Source organism: Tauraco erythrolophus, chromosome 6 (assembly GCF_009769465.1).
Source record: "Tauraco erythrolophus isolate bTauEry1 chromosome 6, bTauEry1.pri, whole genome shotgun sequence".
Classification (NCBI taxonomy): domain Eukaryota; kingdom Metazoa; phylum Chordata; class Aves; order Musophagiformes; family Musophagidae; genus Tauraco; species Tauraco erythrolophus.
In genome coordinates, this window is record NC_141470.1 from 27,955,317 (window position 1) to 27,972,891 (window position 17,575).

At 43.4% G+C, this 17,575-nt stretch overlaps 1 protein-coding gene across 3 annotated transcripts; it reads left to right on the plus strand.

Moving 5' to 3' along the window:
- The first annotated feature begins 1,972 nt into the window (after positions 1-1,972).
- GATD1 (glutamine amidotransferase class 1 domain containing 1) lies at positions 1,973-10,994 on the plus strand. 3 transcript variants are annotated; one of them, XM_086613293.1, is made up of 8 exons: positions 1,973-2,066; positions 2,835-2,911; positions 3,298-3,403; positions 3,927-4,034; positions 4,637-4,731; positions 5,923-6,016; positions 7,923-8,034; positions 8,446-10,994. In XM_086613293.1, the coding sequence occupies exons 1-8, from the start codon at positions 2,009-2,011 to the stop codon at positions 8,447-8,449; spliced, it is 654 nt and encodes a 217-aa protein (XP_086469419.1). In that variant the 5' UTR covers positions 1,973-2,008; the 3' UTR covers positions 8,450-10,994. The 3 variants fall into 3 exon arrangements, with proteins under 3 accessions (XP_086469419.1, XP_086469420.1, XP_086469421.1); XM_086613294.1 differs by lacking the exon at positions 8,446-10,994 and having other exon boundaries at positions 7,923-8,038; XM_086613295.1 differs by lacking the exons at positions 3,927-4,034; positions 8,446-10,994 and having other exon boundaries at positions 1,995-2,066; positions 7,923-8,038.
- The last annotated feature ends 6,581 nt before the right edge of the window (positions 10,995-17,575 follow it).

Genomic DNA, 17,575 nt, shown 5'->3' on the forward strand with positions numbered 1-17,575 from the left:
TCCAACTGGTCCATGTCCTTCTTATGTTGGGGACTCCAGAACTGGACGCAGTACTCCAAGTGAGGTCTCACGAGGGCAGAGTAGAGGGGGAGAATCACCTCCCTCGACCTGCTGGCCACGCTCCTCTTGATGCAGCCCAGGACACGGTTGGCCTTCTGGGCCGCAAGAGCACATTGCCGGCTCATATTGAGCTTCTCGTCCACCAGTACTCCCAAGTCCTTCTCCTCAGGGCTGCTCTCGATCCAATCACCACCCAGTCTGTATTTATGCCTGGGATTGCCACGACCCAGATGTAGGACCTTGCATTTGGCCTGGTTAAACTTCATGAGGTTGGTACGGGCCCACCTCTCCAGCCTGTCAAGGTCCCTCTGGATGGCATCCCTCCCTTCCAGCGTGTCGACGGCACCACACAGCTTGGTGTCATCGGCGAACTTGCTGAGGGTGCACTCCATGCCACTGTCCACGTCACCGACAAAGATGTTGAAGAGGGCCGGGCCCAACACGGACCCCTGAGGGACGCCACTTGTGACCGGTCTCCACTTGGACATTGAGCCGTTGACCACTACTCTCTGAGTGCGGCCATTGAGCCAATTCCTTATCCACCGAGTGGTCCATCCATCAAACCCATGACTCTCTAATTTAGAGAGAAGAATGTCGTGTGGGACAGTGTCAAAAGCTTTGCACAAGTCCAGGTAGATGACATCCATTGGTCGACCCTTGTCCACCGATGCTGTCACCCCATCGTAAAAGGCCACCAAGTTGGTCAGGCACTATCTGCCTTTGGTGAAGCCATGTTGGCTGTCACCCACCACCTCCTTGCTCTCCATGTGCCTTAGCATGGTTCCCAGGAGAATCTGCTCCATGACCTTGCCAGGCACAGAGGTGAGGCTGACCGGTCTGTAGTTGCCCGGGTCCTCCTTGTTCCCCTTTTTAAAAATGGGGGTTATGTTCCCTCTCTTCCAGTCATCGGGGACCTCGCCAGACCGCCACGACTTCTCGAATACAATAGCCAGTGGCTTGGCAACTTCATCCGCCAGTTCCTTCAGGACCCGCGGATGGATCTCATCAGGTCCCATGGACTTGTGCACCTTCAAGTTCCTCAGATGTTCTCGAACCTGGTCTTCAAGTACAGTGGGCGGTGGTTCATCCTCACAGTCCCTGCTAGTTCTTTCCACAGCTTGGGTGGTAAGACAATAATTTAAAATAATTTAAAACCAGCTCGAGCTTATCAAAGGACTTTTGTTCCTCCTTCTCTCTTATGTCAGAAACATATCTCTAGCACAATAAATCATGATCCATGGTGGCTTGGGCTTTGTGGAAAGGCTTCAGGTGTTTGGTCAGCTGAGTCGGGACTTTGCATAGCTACAACAAGGAGGTTTGAAACCCAGCACTGCAGCTGGATGTTGAAAATTAGCTGACATTTTGATAGTAATGCCTGCTTTTTCATTTCCAGTCCACAACATGGTGTCACTGACTTCCCTTTCTCAGAGGTGGGGTGGTCCCTGTAAGCAGTCTTCAGTGTTTCAGTCCTAATGAGTATCATTTGATGAGGAAAAAAATATAAAAAAAAAAAAAAAATCAAAACCCTATATAAAACTTGATAAGGGAAACAGCCATACTCCTAGAACAGAGCTTGGGGAGAGCTGCTAAGGACACCACCACGCTGACTAAGGACACCACTGACATGCTGACATGAAGGGAAAAGAAAGCACGGCGGCCGTTGCACGGTAGCGGCGGGAGGGCAGGTGGGACGTGCCACCAGGTGATCCGCATGATCCGCCGTGGTGCCTCCGAGGAGTTAAAACGCACCACGGCCCCACCGGCCCCTCAGAGCCGCTGGCTGCCGCCGCCGCCGCCTCTTTCCCTGCGCGCTCCCTCAGACGCAGCCGCGCGCTTCGCCCTACGGCCGCCGGCGGCGCGCGCGTCCCCCGTTCTCGCCGCACTGCGCATGCGCGGCCGCATGAGGAGACGGCCGCCGCCGCCACCGGCCTGTGCCGCGCCCTGCGCCATGTCGGACCGGGTCGGCAAGCCCACCTGCCTCATTGTCGCCAGTGCCGCCGCTGCGGGTGAGACGCTCTCTAGGGGGAAAAACCCGTCCCGCCGGTCCGCGAGCCTCCCCCGGCCGTGCGGTCTCCTCCGGCCTGCGGCCTCCCCTGTGCAGCGGCCGCGCTGTGTGGCCGGTCCCCGGCCCGCGGGGCCCTTTACGCCACATCGGTGGTGCGCCCCGCGCTTTGTAGCCGTGCCGCGCCGTGCGCGGGGGTCCCCATCTTCAGGCACCGTCCTGTCAGGCGTGCGCCCGCCGCTGCCGCCGCGCTGTGCAGGCACGCGTGCTCTCCGCGCAGCCTTGCGCTGCGCCGGTGTGTGTACGCGGTGCACCTGTGCCGCGCACAGACGTGCTCGCTTTCCGTAAAACGCTCGTCTGCGGTGCGCGCGTGCCTGCGTGTTCTTCCACACACCGTTGTGTTGTGGAATACCCGCTGGTCTCCTCCTCTGCGTACACCTACTTCTGAGCACACGGGCAGCTGAGCTGCACTTGCTTGTATACTTGGAGAAAGCCAAATTCCCTTCACTTCTGCATTCCTTCCCTCTGCCCTTTCTAACTCCCCAACCCAGACGAACAGATTACCTTCATCATGTATGTTTCAATACATAGCTGACCTATATAATGAAGGCTATGTATTCCTTGTGTCTTAAAATAACCCTCTGAAATTACCAAGAGCTTTTAAGATGAGCAAAGAACCAAACTCGTGTACTTTGCTAGATAAAAGGAGCTGCTGTGGCTGACATTAAGGTATAGCTGTTGTTTCCTTAAGTTGTTGGACTCTGTTTTTCAGGTGTCTCAGCCCAGTCCTTCCTTCACTGCTTTACGCTGGCTAGCTCTGCTTTTAATCTGCAAGTCGCAACTCCTGGGGTAAGTAAAAATGAGCAGCTACTGTGATTTCAGTTTGAAACCAATCGATATCTCGGTTGACAAGAGAGAATTATACTAAACTTTGTTTTAGAGGTGTTTTATTGGCTTTATGGATTAAGGGACTTTTTTTTTTAATTCTGTTTTCGTAATATTGAACTGAGTGCATGCTTCCTGTAGTATGGTTCTGAATTTCTCCGTCCAGTATCTGTTACCCACAAAGAGTGGAGGGAGGACTATTAGAAGAACTAATTCAGTGGGAAAATTGGAAAACTTTAAGCTTTTGAGAGCAAAAGTCTCTCAAAATCCCACATAGTTGTCCTTCAAGAAATGTAGCGGATGTTTGTGCAGTGATCCTAACCACAGTCTTTGAACGATGTTTTCTCTAGGGGAAGTCAATTGATTTTGTGGATGTGAATGAGAGCAATATACGCTGGATACAGGACTTTCGTATGAAATCGTATGCGAACCCTGCGAAGTTGGAGTCAATTGATGGTAAGGGCTTTACTGTTGGCCAATGTGTCATCTGCTTTTATCGGGGAAACAGATGCTTCTTAGTGTTAGGTCTTTAGGGAAGAATGACACAGAAAAGGCATAAAACTTGTGTTTTAAGAGGAAGTCCTGGCAGCTACAGTTGTTATTTTCTTGTTTGTCTTGGATTGGTAATTCTCTCTTACTTTATGTTTATATACACAATATATTTTCTCCTGTATGTATATACATACACACCTGCTATATGTTGTTATTTTAAAAAAATAAATATTTTGCTTAACTAGAAGCTAGCAGTCATAGTGGTTTTAAGCTTTGCTTGGGTAAGAATGTGTCATTAAAAATGTATGTTCTTTGTCCTAAAAGGACTTTTTTCTCTACTCCATATAGATCTATTAGCTTCTTTAGTTCATTTGGTTTATACAGATTTTGACTGGCTTATGTGGTATTGTCTTAATTTTGTTAAATCTGAAATGCTTTTATAATCAGGCTCTTTTGTATGCTACTTTTATCCTTTCCTCCTTACTAGGTGCTAGATACCATGCATTGCTGGTTCCAAACTGTCCTGGGGCTATGACCGACCTCGCAAACAGCGGGTACCTGGCTAAGATATTGCAGCACTTCAGCACTGAGAACAGTAGGTGAACATCATTAGATATATTGTTAAATAAAATAGTACTACGTTACTCTCTGTGTCAGACTGTTACCTTCCAATGACTTCAAAATGTTTACGTAGTAGAAGAGCATTTAGAACTGGAAAGAGCTACTTTCTCCAGTCCTCTTTTTGTAAATATATATATTTAAAAAAATCAGTAGCTTTGCAATGCTTGTCAAAAGAGTGGTCTCTGCCTTACAGTGGTACAGAAATGGCTCTCTCCAAGTCAGTAGGATTCAAGGGTGAGAGCCAAATGTGGAATGTACCGGGATCATTGTTAAGGCTGTACTTAATCAAGACTTGTGTGTGCTTCTTCTCATTTACCATTTGAGTATGTGTTTTTTCTCTTTGACTGGTGTTGTACCTGGACTTGGAGTTAACAGCTACTAACTGTTTGCAAGACTGAGGCAATTCCTATTGTAGTGTGCAGGAAAAGCCTTGCAGCCTAAGTATAAACAATGCAGTATAATTTCATTTCAGGAAGGCAATGTGCTGTAACATGGAGAATCTTACGAACACTCATCTGTGTTTTGGCAATTTGAAGATGCTCATAACGGCTCAAATATGCTTTTATTATTCTCCAGAGCCTATCTGTGCGATTGGACATGGGGTTGCGGCTTTGTGTTGTGCCACTAATGAGGATAAATCCTGGGTATTTGAGGGATACAGCCTGACAGGGGTAGGTTGAGCTTTCACCTGACTTGCTGTTTGGTGGCTTTTTTTACTGTGCTTGTGATTTTAGGTGATGGTGCTGGTGTTCCTGGTCTTATCCTGGAACTTGAGACAAATATAAATCGGTTTGGTACCCTTAGCTTATTGCAAGATGTCGAGAGTTGTCTTTGGCAAGGGGGCCCAACACTGAGTACATAAAGGGATTGTCTTTCTTAACTGTCACATGGAGAGTGTTTTCTTTCTGATTGTTCAGTAAACTTTAAGCTGAAGCACTAAAATACTGGAGATGACTGCTACAGCTCTTTGGATTCAGAGCTTAGGGCTATTAAGAATTACTTTTGTTTGTTTCATGAATGCTGGAGGAGGTAAGTTATGTTTCTCAAGGTGCTGTTTCATTTTAAAAGATAGAGAAAGTTTTAGGAAGGCTGTACAAACTGGCTTGTAATTCAAAACGTAGTCAGATACTGTTGATGTTTTATTTAATGTACAGTCATATCTCTGACCTCACAGACTATTTATGTGGCAGTTGTACCTGTGTACCTGATGCAAATCTCTATAGTACAACTTCTGGGGTTGAAAATCTATATGCAAACAGATGAAATTAAGTTTATGGGACTCACAAAAGCTATCAGTGTCCTAATGTGCTTGTATTTGGCATTACAATCCATGATAAAATTTTTAAATAAAGCATGATGTAGCCTAGCTACAGTTGCTATGGAAACCATAAAATTCAATTTCCTCCTGTGTATATAAAAAATGAACTAAGTACTCTTAATTTTTCTCTCTTCATTTAAGCTGTTTCCCATATTCATTCCAACACAAAATACTGTTATTTGAACTCTGCAAGTGGTACAACATTTGTGTCCAAATGTTTTGTGTCTAACAGCCAAACAGGTCTGTTCTTTCATGACGTTAATTGCATCCGAACTGTTCAGTGACCACTTGATGTTGCAGAAATTGCTTGGTGTCATTCTTTCTTTGTCTCACTTAAGAATTTTCGGTTTACTCCCTATGGAATATCCATAGAAGCTGCTTGTGGTCATTTGGTTTTATGCTTCGTTTCCGTTTCATTTCCTATGTATAGTTGGGAGAATTGTAGGTGGAACAGAAAAATTAATTGCAGGGGAAAGTATGTGTTAGTTTTGATTTATTTTTTTTTTATAAAAAGTAAGACAGACTTCCTTTTGATCTTTTTCAGCCCTCTGTGTATGAACTAGTAAGGCAGCCTAATTTTGCCAGTTTGTCCATTATTGTGGAAGATTTTGTGAAAGACTCTGGAGCTACATTTAGTGGTATGTCACTCTGTTGTTGTCTGGGGTTCATGTTTTGTGGCTGTGTTCTGGAAATGAATGTGTTTGTGCCACAGTTTTACACAGCTGACAGGCACTCTGACTGGATATCTCATCTTGCATTCCTATTTCGTGGATATAAACAAATACCCTAGTGTGTTAGAAACAAAATGAGTTTTTTAAGAATAAGTGCCGCGAAATACTGTGCATGGAGAAGTAGGTCAGTACAGTACACTGATCTCCATGGTTGTCCACATGTGCTCTTTTACCCTATGGTAAAAGACCCAGGTTGCTTGTCCTGTGAAGGAAGAACATGTACTGCAGGGAAGGGTGTGGGCAGGAGAGTTGCCATTGACCTGCAGATGCATAGTCCATACGTGCAGGGGAATGTCTGTAACTAGGTAGTGTGCTGCAGTGGCTTCCTTGCTGCATGGCAGGGAGGTTAAGTTCCAGATTTTGGGTTTGTCTTTTATTCAAGCAAATGCTTCATTATTTAAAGCTGGAGACACTGGGCTGAATGTTTTTGATTGCTCTGATTAGTTGCCTTTTATGGTCAAGTATTTTACTCCTATCTAGATCTGGTTTTGTAGTATCTTTTTGTTACTTGTACTTTAGTTAATTATTATTAGTCAAAATGTAGAAGTTTGACTTTTGAACTGCAAAATCTGAAGTTCTGTCCTGTGTGAGAAACTAAAACCATTAAAGCACAAAAACGTCACTCTTTTTCCTAGACAGACTAGGTGTGTGGGAAAAATGTCATTTTCCTTTTACATGCTGCTTTCTTGCAATACTGGAGAGCTACAGGGGGAATTAAATAATAAGCTATAAATTATTCTCTTCAGTTGCAGCTGTCATTCAGTCTGCCGTTAGGTTTGGTAATTTTTTAAAAATCTATCTTTAAAGAGAACAATGAGATGTCCATGATATTTAAGTCATCTTTTGTTTAACAGAGTAGTACCACCCATTGAACTGACATAATTTGAAGTGTCTAGATTAGAGATTGCACGCATGACATGGATAAGAAGTAGAAGCAGGCTCCTAATGCCATGCATTTATTCTTCACTAAGAAGAAATGCCACTGTCTTACCAAATTGCTGTATATTCTTTGTTTAATCCTATTCCATCCATGCTGCTGTCACTCTGTGTGTTTAAATGGCATATTTTTGTTTTTTGAATGAGCTGCTGCCACCACCTTCTGCATAATGGGTTCAGTATTGACAGTTTAGAAGCTGGTGTGTCAGTGGTACCTGTTATGTCATGTATGCTTGGTTGCAGTGGTGCTGCCAAATTAAGTAGGAAAAGGAAAAGTGTGTATGGTTTGAAAGTGTTTAGCCCTCTGTATTTAGACAGACAGTGGCTGGGAGAGGGAGAAGAAAAGTTGTTCATTACTGACAAAAATAACGTTTCTATCTGGAATGAAGTAACTTAAAAATACTGGTTGGAGTACTGAACAATTGCTGGCAGATATTAACTCATCAAGCTATCATAACTGGCCAGAAAATAAGTATTTTTCCTGCAGGTTCTTTGTAGCATGGTGATTACAACTTTGATGTCTTACATAAGAAGAGTTTATACTGTATTACGGGGTAATTACAACTTTAAAATATATGCTTTGGGGTTTTTATTATGAAAATCTCTTGATACATGCACTTTACCTATCTGGTGTTAATTGAATCAAGGGACCAGTCCTCTTGTCATTTCAGAGAAGGAATTTGTAGTTAAATTGTTTCAGCACTGGGGGCTCGAGATTGCCTGTGTCTGTTGGGGTTGTAGATCAATATGTCAGTCACCCAGCAAATCTGTCTGGTCAAAATAGTTATCTTCTGCTTTAGTTCTGTCAGAGATGTGATAGTGAAACTGAAGCAGTGTTCACTAACACAATGCTTGTTGCTTTTTCTTCTGTATTTAGCCAGCAGTCCGGATGCTGTACATGTTGTGCTGGACAGGCACCTGGTGACAGGACAGAATGAGAATTCCACTCTTCCAGCAGTCCAGAATCTTCTTATTCTTTGCAATGTCAGGTGAGGCATCTTTTAGTTTCAGGAATATTGTCCCCTGCATTATTTTTTTTGCCTAGGTTAAGTGCTGAAGTGTGTGTTGTCTTTGTTTGATCTAGTTGTTCAGTCAGTTATGTCTCTTTGTAAAAAGTGTTTGTGATTACTAAAAAAAATAAGGTAAAATGGGTTGGGAAATGCACAGCTGTCTGTCAGGACTGGTAAAATAAAATGCAGAATAGGCTTCACTAAGCATTTCTGTTAAGAGAAGTCTCTCTTGTGTGTTGTTGCTTTGGTAAGTTATCATTTAGTCAGCAGCTGTGTTCTAGGATTCTGGGAATGGATAGATTTCTTTGGTAATGGCCTGGCTGTTTGATTGTCTTTCATCTTGTCAGATAGAACACATGTAAATAACCACAAAAATCTTCTTTTGTTCAGGTGAATGTGTGTTAGAAGACCTTTCCTGGCTGTGGACTAACAGATCGTGTCGTGTTTGGATGTGTTTCATTCAGCAGGAAATGAAGGAACAGGTCTCTTTGCAAATAGGATGGATGAAGAGCCAGCAGGCTAAGGATTTTCTTGTCTCTTAACTGGATAAAACATCTCTCTAAATTTCTGTCCTGGTCTATGAAGTGACTGTGACAGTGAAGGGGCAATGTCAGGTTTTGGATATATGAAATGGATGAAAGTTGTGAACAAGAAAACTTTGAATTCCATCACACTTCGGAAACAACTATGAAACCACCTTGTATTTTTGTTGATACATCTTTTTTCACTGCTTCTCTTTAGACCCTTAGTTTACAGATGTGAGGTACTGTCCTTTAAAAAAAAAAGTGGTGCTATGAATACAGATTGCTGAAGCCGAAGACCTTGCACCAGGTTGACATTGTACTGATTTTTAGTAACTCTGGCCCAAAGAGCACTTGAAGCTCTGTGAACCATCTGGTGTTTGTGCTTCAGATATCAAAATCAACACCTAGAGCTTCATTGCAATGCAATTTCAGATGCGTTCTCACCTTTCTTTTGGTAGGTCACAAAGTTACTATCTAAACTCTAATTGTGTCTGAGACACTTGGATATACGTGGAATAGGATGGAAAACGCTTAGCTAAACTCCGAATAAAGCAGAACCAGTTGTTTGGAGGCAGCTCATTCTGGTGATAGTGTTAGCATAATGTGCCCTTGTTTTCTTCCTTGCCTGTTCATGTTATTGGACTTAGGTTTAAAAAGTTTGTTCAACTGTTTTTTAAATGATCTCCTAACTGGTTATCTGTTCTCCTTTGTGGTGCTTATGTTATGATTTTTGTTCTACTTGAAATGTTTCTCTCTGGCAAGTACACTGCAGATGTCTCTTGCTGGAATTTTATGGACAAAGAAAGAAAAAAATGTAGGCAGCTAGTGTGGATCACATCTGAGGAGTGAACTGTAAGATGAAATCTGGCCTTCTCTTTCCTTTTGAGCAGTAGATGCGACTTGAAGTTGAGTACTGAAAGAAATAATTGGATGGAAAATATTTTTTGCTGTTGCAGGCTCAAATATATTAAATCTATGAGAAAATAGACAGATTAACGTTTTTCCTTTACTCGTGGAAGTGAGGGCAATGTTTTCGCAGCACTCCGAGAAAGTACCTTTGTGGTTGCCTCTTTTTTTTTATCTTAACAGGATAATATGATATATTGGTTATAACTAGTTGTCAAGCAGGATAATCTTATGTCTTTTCTGTAGAAATTCATTTTTTTAGTTCTGTCTTAAGAATTCAGTGTGATCTTTTTTAAAAGATAACCTCCTATGGGTTTTGTTGGGTCTTCTACTGTTATATTCCAGAGCCCAGCTTGTAGATTTTTGATAGAAAGTAAAATTGGAATTTGAAATTAAAATTAAAATTGGGCTTTGATAGAAATTAAACTATTAAATAGCTTTGATAGCTTAATCCTCATTCCTGACAAGTCGTCTTAGGGATTCATTGACCTCCGTCACCATCAAGGCATACTTTCTATCTGGACTTCTAGTGGGCTGTCTACTGAAATAATGTGGAAGGTTTTTGTATTTGTACTGCAGTAGTATTTGGAATTGGATTCATTTTGTATTGAACACTGCACCTATAACAAGGAGATGCCACCAAAAGCTTTATTTAAGTAGAGGAGTTTGAAGCTTTATGCCCTCAGCTCCACTGATTGCCTGAGCAGGGAATTTCGTGAGGCTGGAGTCAGATATTCAGGGTCCTGGTAGAGGTGCAATTTATGTGGCTTCTGAAGTGAGGGAGCTTTGCCACACCTGACCGAACCCCTGACTGCAGCTGCAAAGTGAAGTCTTGTTTCTGAAGTGGGAGTCTGAGAGGCTGCAGGCCTGGATTACTGCTGAGACTGTGCTTCCATGTGACTTTGTCAAAATCACTAGATGTTTCATTGCCTGCCTGTAAAAATAGAATGTTGCTGTCTACCCCGTGTGCTGTTTTTATTCCTTAATTGGGAAGTTCTGTCTGGGCTCATGGATAAGCTGCCAGGTGAACGAACAGTATTCAGCACTACAGGCTTTGATCAATTCTCTATTGTACTACTATTTTTCCTTATTTTGTGGCAGCCAGGACCTGTTGGAACTGCTTTGTGCCTGTATCGGGAAATACACTGATGTGCGAAAGATGCTGCCTTTACGTTTTTGTAATGCTTCCTTGTTGTTCCCATATGGGAACAGGACTTGAGGAGGAGGATGCTGGCTATGTGGATGTGGCCTAACGTGTAGCAACAAGGCAAAATGACTTTGGTAAAACAACCCTCTCTCAGTGGATGATGGGCTAGTGTTCTGTCATCTTTATAAATTATGCTGACAAATTGTGAGCAATTAGTGATGATAGCTCTTCTAAGTTCTCATACAGTATGACTGATTTTAACCAAGGATTGGAAAAAACTATTCTAAAACTGGGAAAAGATCAAATTAAAGTAGAAAATGTGAAACTGTTTAATATCATGCCAGATACATTCAGGAAAGTTTTATTCTGTTTATTCTGAGGGAGTGTTATGTCAGTGGATTAAAATGTGAAGGCAGTGTCCACAATTTTTGCTTGTTATCATTTGACTTTACCATATGCATACAGAATTATTTGCACTCTTAATCAAGAATGATATCTAGAGAGTTTTTAACCTTTCATAAGTTTTCTTGTAGTTCTTTGTTTTGGAAACGCTTTCAATACTGCAGTAAACCTCTTGACTCCACAAATTTTCAACAACATATCAGGCTGTTTCTGTTGCTCCTATTTATTGTGAAACTAAAATCAACAGGGTTAAAGTACAGGCTTCAAAGGTAACAGCATGTCTGTAGCTTGGGGTATTATAGCATACTCCCCTGCTTTAGTTGCGTGTTAATTTTGTTCTACAGATGTAACACTTGATTTTTTTTTTGTTATTTTTATCTTTTGCTTGAAAGGTATTTACATCAACTAAAATCATGAAGTGACATTACAGAAAGATTAATGATTTTTTCAATGTCTTGCATTTTAAACTCGCTTATATGAAGAAGCTGAATACCTCATTTTGTATCTTCTGTATCATGTGTGCTGCGCTTCCTTCCTGGTCAAACTGAGAAGTAGACCAGTAAAGTATCGCATCCCAGGCATCTGAGCAGTGATGTTTAGCCTGAGTTTGTTTTCTAGCACTTGACTACAATGTCATGCCTTGAAATGGCATGTATTTTCATCTCCCTGGTTGTAAGAATACAGCATGTACAAACTCCTCAGTGGCCCAATTTTGAATATTTTTCTTGCCCAATTGTGCATAATAAGACTGACAAAGCAGCGGCTGGATGTTTGGGGGGGCATTAGCATAGATAAGAAGTGTTGTTGCTTAGTGCCTTGTGCCTGTTGACCTTTATCAGTGTTGGCTTCTGATAGAGTTAGTGTTCCCTCTGCTTCACCACCATGTGTGCTAATCTTTAGCTTAATTTGAATGTAAAAATCTAGTTAATGATCCATCTAGTGATGCGGGTTAGAAATCATGTATAACTGACTTGAACAGGTGAGAAATCAGCTAGAGAAAATGTCAGGAGTCCTCAAAACACACTGTCTCTTGACGTACTCATCTAGTACGTGTTCTGCATGTGATGGCTTTCCCCTCTACCTGGCTTGAGTGTAGCAATTTGCACACTGCAGAGAGGATGAGCTTTTGGCAGTGCTTGCAAATACTTGGTGTTTCACTGTTTTTGTGATCAGTTGTTTATAGAGGATTCTGGCATTTAAACCACATGACAGGCCCTTTTGTCCCAAAGCCAGAAACTGCTTCTCAAACAAATTGAAAGCTTCAAATTCTGGAGATTTTTCAACCCACACAAATCCCGACTGTTTGTGTTGCACTCTGGAGTGCTTGGTGCGTTGGTCCTAGGGATGTTATCAGCCAGGCTTGTTTCCTTAGGAATCTCTCCGTTCTTGGTAACATCTAGCTGCTGATTTTTTATTTTTTTTTTTAGGAAACTACACACAAATGAATGTTACATCTTGCCTGGGCTTAATGCATGAGAGCATAATCTACATTTTGCTTCTATGTTCTTATGGGCAGATATTGAAGTATCTCAGAGTGCTTCTGCAATATGCAGAGCAGAAACACTTGTGGCATGAATCCAAAGGGTCAAGGGGCTTTCTCAGAGGATTTATCCTTAGGATGATCTTTGCAGCACTTGACTCTCAGCTGTAAAGAAACATTCCTCTGTTGCACTCCCACAAAGGATTTCTTGACCAACCAGATGACAACATATCGCTCTGCATCCCAGCACCACACTCGCCACTAAAGCTGTGTAGTTGGTCCCTGCAGGAAAGAAACGAAAGGTAGAGAACAGCTTTAAGGTAGCAGGAGCCTTTACTGGCAGTTCTACACGCAAGTTGGGAAGAGGCATGCTCAGAACACTTAAACACAAAATACTTGCAAATTGATGCAGCAGTTGGAGGGAGCCCCAAGACCTGCTTGTGGGTGTGATCTGAATTTTGATGCTTTCTACATTTTAATTTAAGTTTTGACTGTAGTGATGACGAAAAGATCTTCTTTCTAATTTGACTAACCTTATGTTTACAGGGCAAAAGAGACTGAGGAATGGCCAAATCCCCAGCAGCCTGGGCTTTGATCATGAGTCCTCTGTGCTGCTGTACCTCTCCCACAGCTTGATACTGTAGCTGCAGTCAGTAGAGGTAGGTAGCTTAGATCCTCTGAATCTGGAGAAGGTATCAGAGACAACTTGGACAGACTCAGCTTTTCTGGTGAGAGGAAGCATCTCTTTGGAATGTTTAACAAAGCATTTACTTGTTTTAAGGGATCCTTACAGGATGTTTGAACTCAGTCCTTGATGCTGTCTGCAGTTAATGGTTGTGTTAGTCATACTAGTATTCCATTAGTGTATTAAAACATGTTTAAATAAGATTATTTTCCTGGAGTTTCCAAAGTTTAATCTTGCAAAAAAGGGAAATTGAACTTTCTGCTTTGTCTTAAATGCTCTGTCATAAGCTCTGCCATTTGATTCTGAGAGTGCTTCTCTGTTTAAACTGACTTCTGTTCCGTTGCTGATGGATCAGCCCTTTTGGCTTTGTACAGGGTTGTCCACTTTCCTTAGTGCAGACTGCTGTCAGCTTTGAGCTCCCTTGTAGGCTGTTGCAGCCACAGCAGTGACAATTAACTGACAGGCATTAGGCTTTGCTTGTGTGCTTGCCCTGAACAACAGCAGTGAGCCAAATGGGGTAATCCCAGTAGGACTGAGTCATAAGATCATAGAACGGTTTGGGTTGGAAGGGACCTCAAAGATCATCTAGTTCCAACCCCCCTGCCGTGGGCAGGGAAACCCCTCCACTACACCAGATTGCTCAAAGCCTCATCCAACCTGGCCTTGAACACTTCCAGGGATGGGGCATCCGCAACTCCTTTGGGCAACCTGTTCCAGTGCCTCACCACCCTCAGAGTGAAAAATTTCTTCCTTATATCCAATCTAAATCTCCCTTCTTTCAGTTTAAAGCTATTGCCCCTTGTCTTATCACTATATACCCCTGTAAAAAGTCCCTCTCCATCTTTCTTGTAGGCCCCCTTCAGGTACTGGAAGACTGTTACAAGATCACCCCGGAGCCTTCTCTTCTCCAGGCTGAACAGCCCCAGCTCTCTCGGCCTGTCTTCATAGAAGGCTGAGGGCAGCAGTTAGATATCTTTCTTGTTATGAAAGCCTTGCAATCCTCTATCATCTTCTAGAACCTCATGTGCTAATGCTACCCTACATGCTTTCCTTAGAAGTTATCCCTCCTCAGCATCACCTGTTACTAAACCCTCTTTCTCCCCAAAGGTCTCCACTTTTCTTGGTGTAAAGCCAAGGGCCAACCCTGAATTTTAGCAGACTATTTTAAGCTGTTTGTTTCTAATCTTGTACAACTGAGTTAAATAGGTGTGCTGCTGCTGAACGCGAGCTTGAGCCTCTGGAGTTGCTCTGGTCTCTTGATCTCCTAGATCAAACACCAGCAATACAAACTGCAGTCGCATATTCCTGGGAATAAGAGACAGGACTTGTACTGCTCAAGTTCTGCAAAGGTGAAGCTGAATTCCTAGCTTAGGCGCAATGTCCCGAGGCATTATTGCAATGTAATGCTGGTCTGAGTATCAGACTGTGTCTGAGTGATGTGGACCATAGGAAGGCAAGAGTCCCCTCTGCTTTCTAGAAACGCTGTGTTTCCTTAGACAAAACTGCCTGGAGGGTGCTATGACTGTGCAGATTTCACAGGACAAATGAGACCCCTTTGCCAAATACTCACTTTGCGTGATCCAAATACATGTGAGCTCAGACTGTAACCTAGATCCCAGCAGTAAAGCAGAAAAAAAGTCAAAAAACCCCAAAGGTCACATCGTAAGCTTCCTTCAATTATACTGAAATCAAAATAGAGTAGCAGAGCCCACAGTGGCCTCTAACAATCCTCACCCTGACAGCATTGTGGCCCTTAAACACAGAAACCTGACAGAGCCTCCTGCAGTTGCTGTTTTCACAGGAGATGTTCACAGATGCTGTGCAGAGATCCTCTGTGAGGCCCCATGTGTGCACCCCTGAGAGACTTGGGACCTGCAGATCCCTTATTCTGCAGAAAGGCAAGAAGAGTGTTGAGGGCCATGGTGTGCTCACATCTGAGTTTGGCTCCTGCAGGGACTACAAAAGCTATCCAGCCCTGTTATTGGGTTAGAGCTGTGAATTGCTTGCCCTTTCTTTGCTTTCTGGATGGTGGAAAGGTTTTACTTATTTTCCTAGCAGAAGGGAAATATCTTCAAATACAAATGCTGGATCATACGACTTCTGTATAAACTTTCCAAGACTTGCAGGCTAAAGCCATGAAGCCTAGCAGCCCTGTAGAGAGTGGCTGGAATAGATGGAGCCTGAACCTGCCTCCTTTCCCGGCAGCAGCTGTGACTGCTGTCACCTCAGCCCTGCCTGGATGAGCCATTGGGTCCCCAGGGTGGGAAATGCCATCAAACTTAAACCTGATCATTGCTACTGATGATGTGTTTGAAAGAGTGAGACAGGAGACCAAGCGGCAGTTGCCAGTTGGATGAAGGATTTGCGGCGGATGAAGGATTGATGGCATGGCTAATGCATGTATAACAGCATTTATGGGCTGTTAGGCCCACAGATGTTTGGAGAGACTCCTGTTGCCTTTTGAAGACATCTGGTGCTGCTGATTCTGCATTTTGATAGCTGTGTTGCCTCTCTCCCTGGCTGACTCAGAGGGCAAATTTCAACCTTATGGGTATGTGTGGTTTGTAGCACTGTGGCCTTAACCTGGGCTCTGGGGCTTACACTACAAGCCTCTGGAGGAAGCATACTGCAGAAGCGTGCCCTGTGAGGAAGAGGGTTGATGGCAATCCTCTGTGCTGGCTCTTCTGGTATGGGGCTAGGGGAGCCCAAGTGGACCTGTCCTGTGAGGAGGGCCTGGGAACTGGGCTCAGGTGTAGAGCAGGTGGTAGAAGGAGACTTTCTGTCCCAAGGGGTTGGAGAAGTTTAGCCTTTGTGGCTGGGAAGGATTTACTGGCTCTGGGTGCGTTTATTAATAAAGTGCATGGGCATTTTTAAATCAAATTTTAAAGTGTAAGTATTGTGGTGTGTTTTTTTAATTTACACACATGCACATTTTATTTGCCCCTACTTGCTGAGTCTGAACTTGTCATTATGGCTGTAATAGCTAAAAACCTTTCTGGGAGACAGTGGATATCTCCTGCATCTGATTTCTTAACCGGAGGGAGGTATGGAGATGTGAGAAGCTGTTAGAAGGAGTTTGTAAGCTGGGCTCTGACAGTATCCTGGGACAGATGAAGTAGAGGAAGAGTTATGGAGTAAAGGTGCTCTGTGTGAGACTGGATAAACAGGTGTATAGGCTGAAGGTTTATGTGGTTGTTGGGTTTTTGCTCCATTTCAGAATGGATATGGACTTTGTGACTTAGCCACATACATCAGTCACCTCACAACATCTAGCATGTGCTGAAGAGAAAAAGCCCCAGTGCTGAAGTGGGAAACTGGAGCTGCTACCAGAGCAGGTAAGGGATCCTATGACAGTGGACATTTTAAGCATGATTTTTTCAGCTCTTGAGGGGGGGGGACGGGACATGTCTGTTGGTAAGCAGAGGTAAGGTTTGACTGTTACTGAGGCACCTTTTCCTGCCTCCTCTTCCCTTTTTACTGCAGTATTTTATTGTCTCTTGAGCAACTTTTGTGATGCTTCAGAGTTATGTTTGAACCTTACAGTATTACTGACCCTGGCCAGCTGTGTCCCAGCTACATGAGGAGACAGATCCCATGGCTCTGCTGGTGGCATGAGAGTGCAGGGCACTTGCCTTATCCAGGAGGAAGAAGGGTATTTCTTGCAGAGGCTCAGAGCCTCTGACTGCCCCCACAACAAGCCCCCGTGTTCCGTGTTCCTGAATTTCCACTCTGCGGTAGTGCAAGGCTGGTTGCTCACAGAGACATGGCATTATCAGCTCAGCAGGGCTTGGGACACAATTCGAGAGCACAAAGCTTTTACTGGGATTCTTGTTCCCCAAGTGACCAGCTTTGATATGTCAGTAATTTAGAGCTGACTGGGAGATATTTTTAGAAAAACGGTTGCTTACTTTCTGATTGAGAAAGCTCCAGAACAAAGGTTTTGGGGAAAGTGAAGTGCAGCAATTTTGACAGACCTCGCCCAGAAAAGACTAGTTCAGCACATTTGTCACTTTGAGCTACCAGTTGCCCATGTGACAGTAAGGTGGTGGGTACCCTCTTTGAAGATTTCTCTGCGTTCTCAACCCATGATGGTTCATTCCTGTCACTGACAGGGCTTTTGTCCTAGTAATCATGAACCAAAATCCAGGATGTCAGACACAATATAAAATACGACATATACACATGATGGCATTTGCATTTTGAAGTCTGTTGGTGTGTACTAGCAACCTACATAGGGGCTTTGATTAAGTAATGGATCCATAATGTCATATGCTTGGAGAATTTTAAGGAGTCTGGACTTCTCTTATAGTAAGAGGGAAAGGTGCAAGACAGGTTAAACTGAGAAGGGACCCACCTGGGTTGTATTCTCAAGGGAG

Excerpts from the sequence above, each read along its gene's own strand:
- GATD1 (XM_086613293.1), top strand. The coding sequence starts at position 2,009 with ATGTCGGACCGGGTCGGCAAGCCCACCTGCCTCATTGTCGCCAGTGCC. Across the intron at positions 2,067-2,834 it reads CGCCAGTGCCGCCGCTGCGG|GTGTCTCAGCCCAGTCCTTC; the intron begins GTGAGACGCTCT and ends TCTGTTTTTCAG. Across the intron at positions 4,035-4,636 it reads GCACTTCAGCACTGAGAACA|AGCCTATCTGTGCGATTGGA; the intron begins GTAGGTGAACAT and ends ATTATTCTCCAG.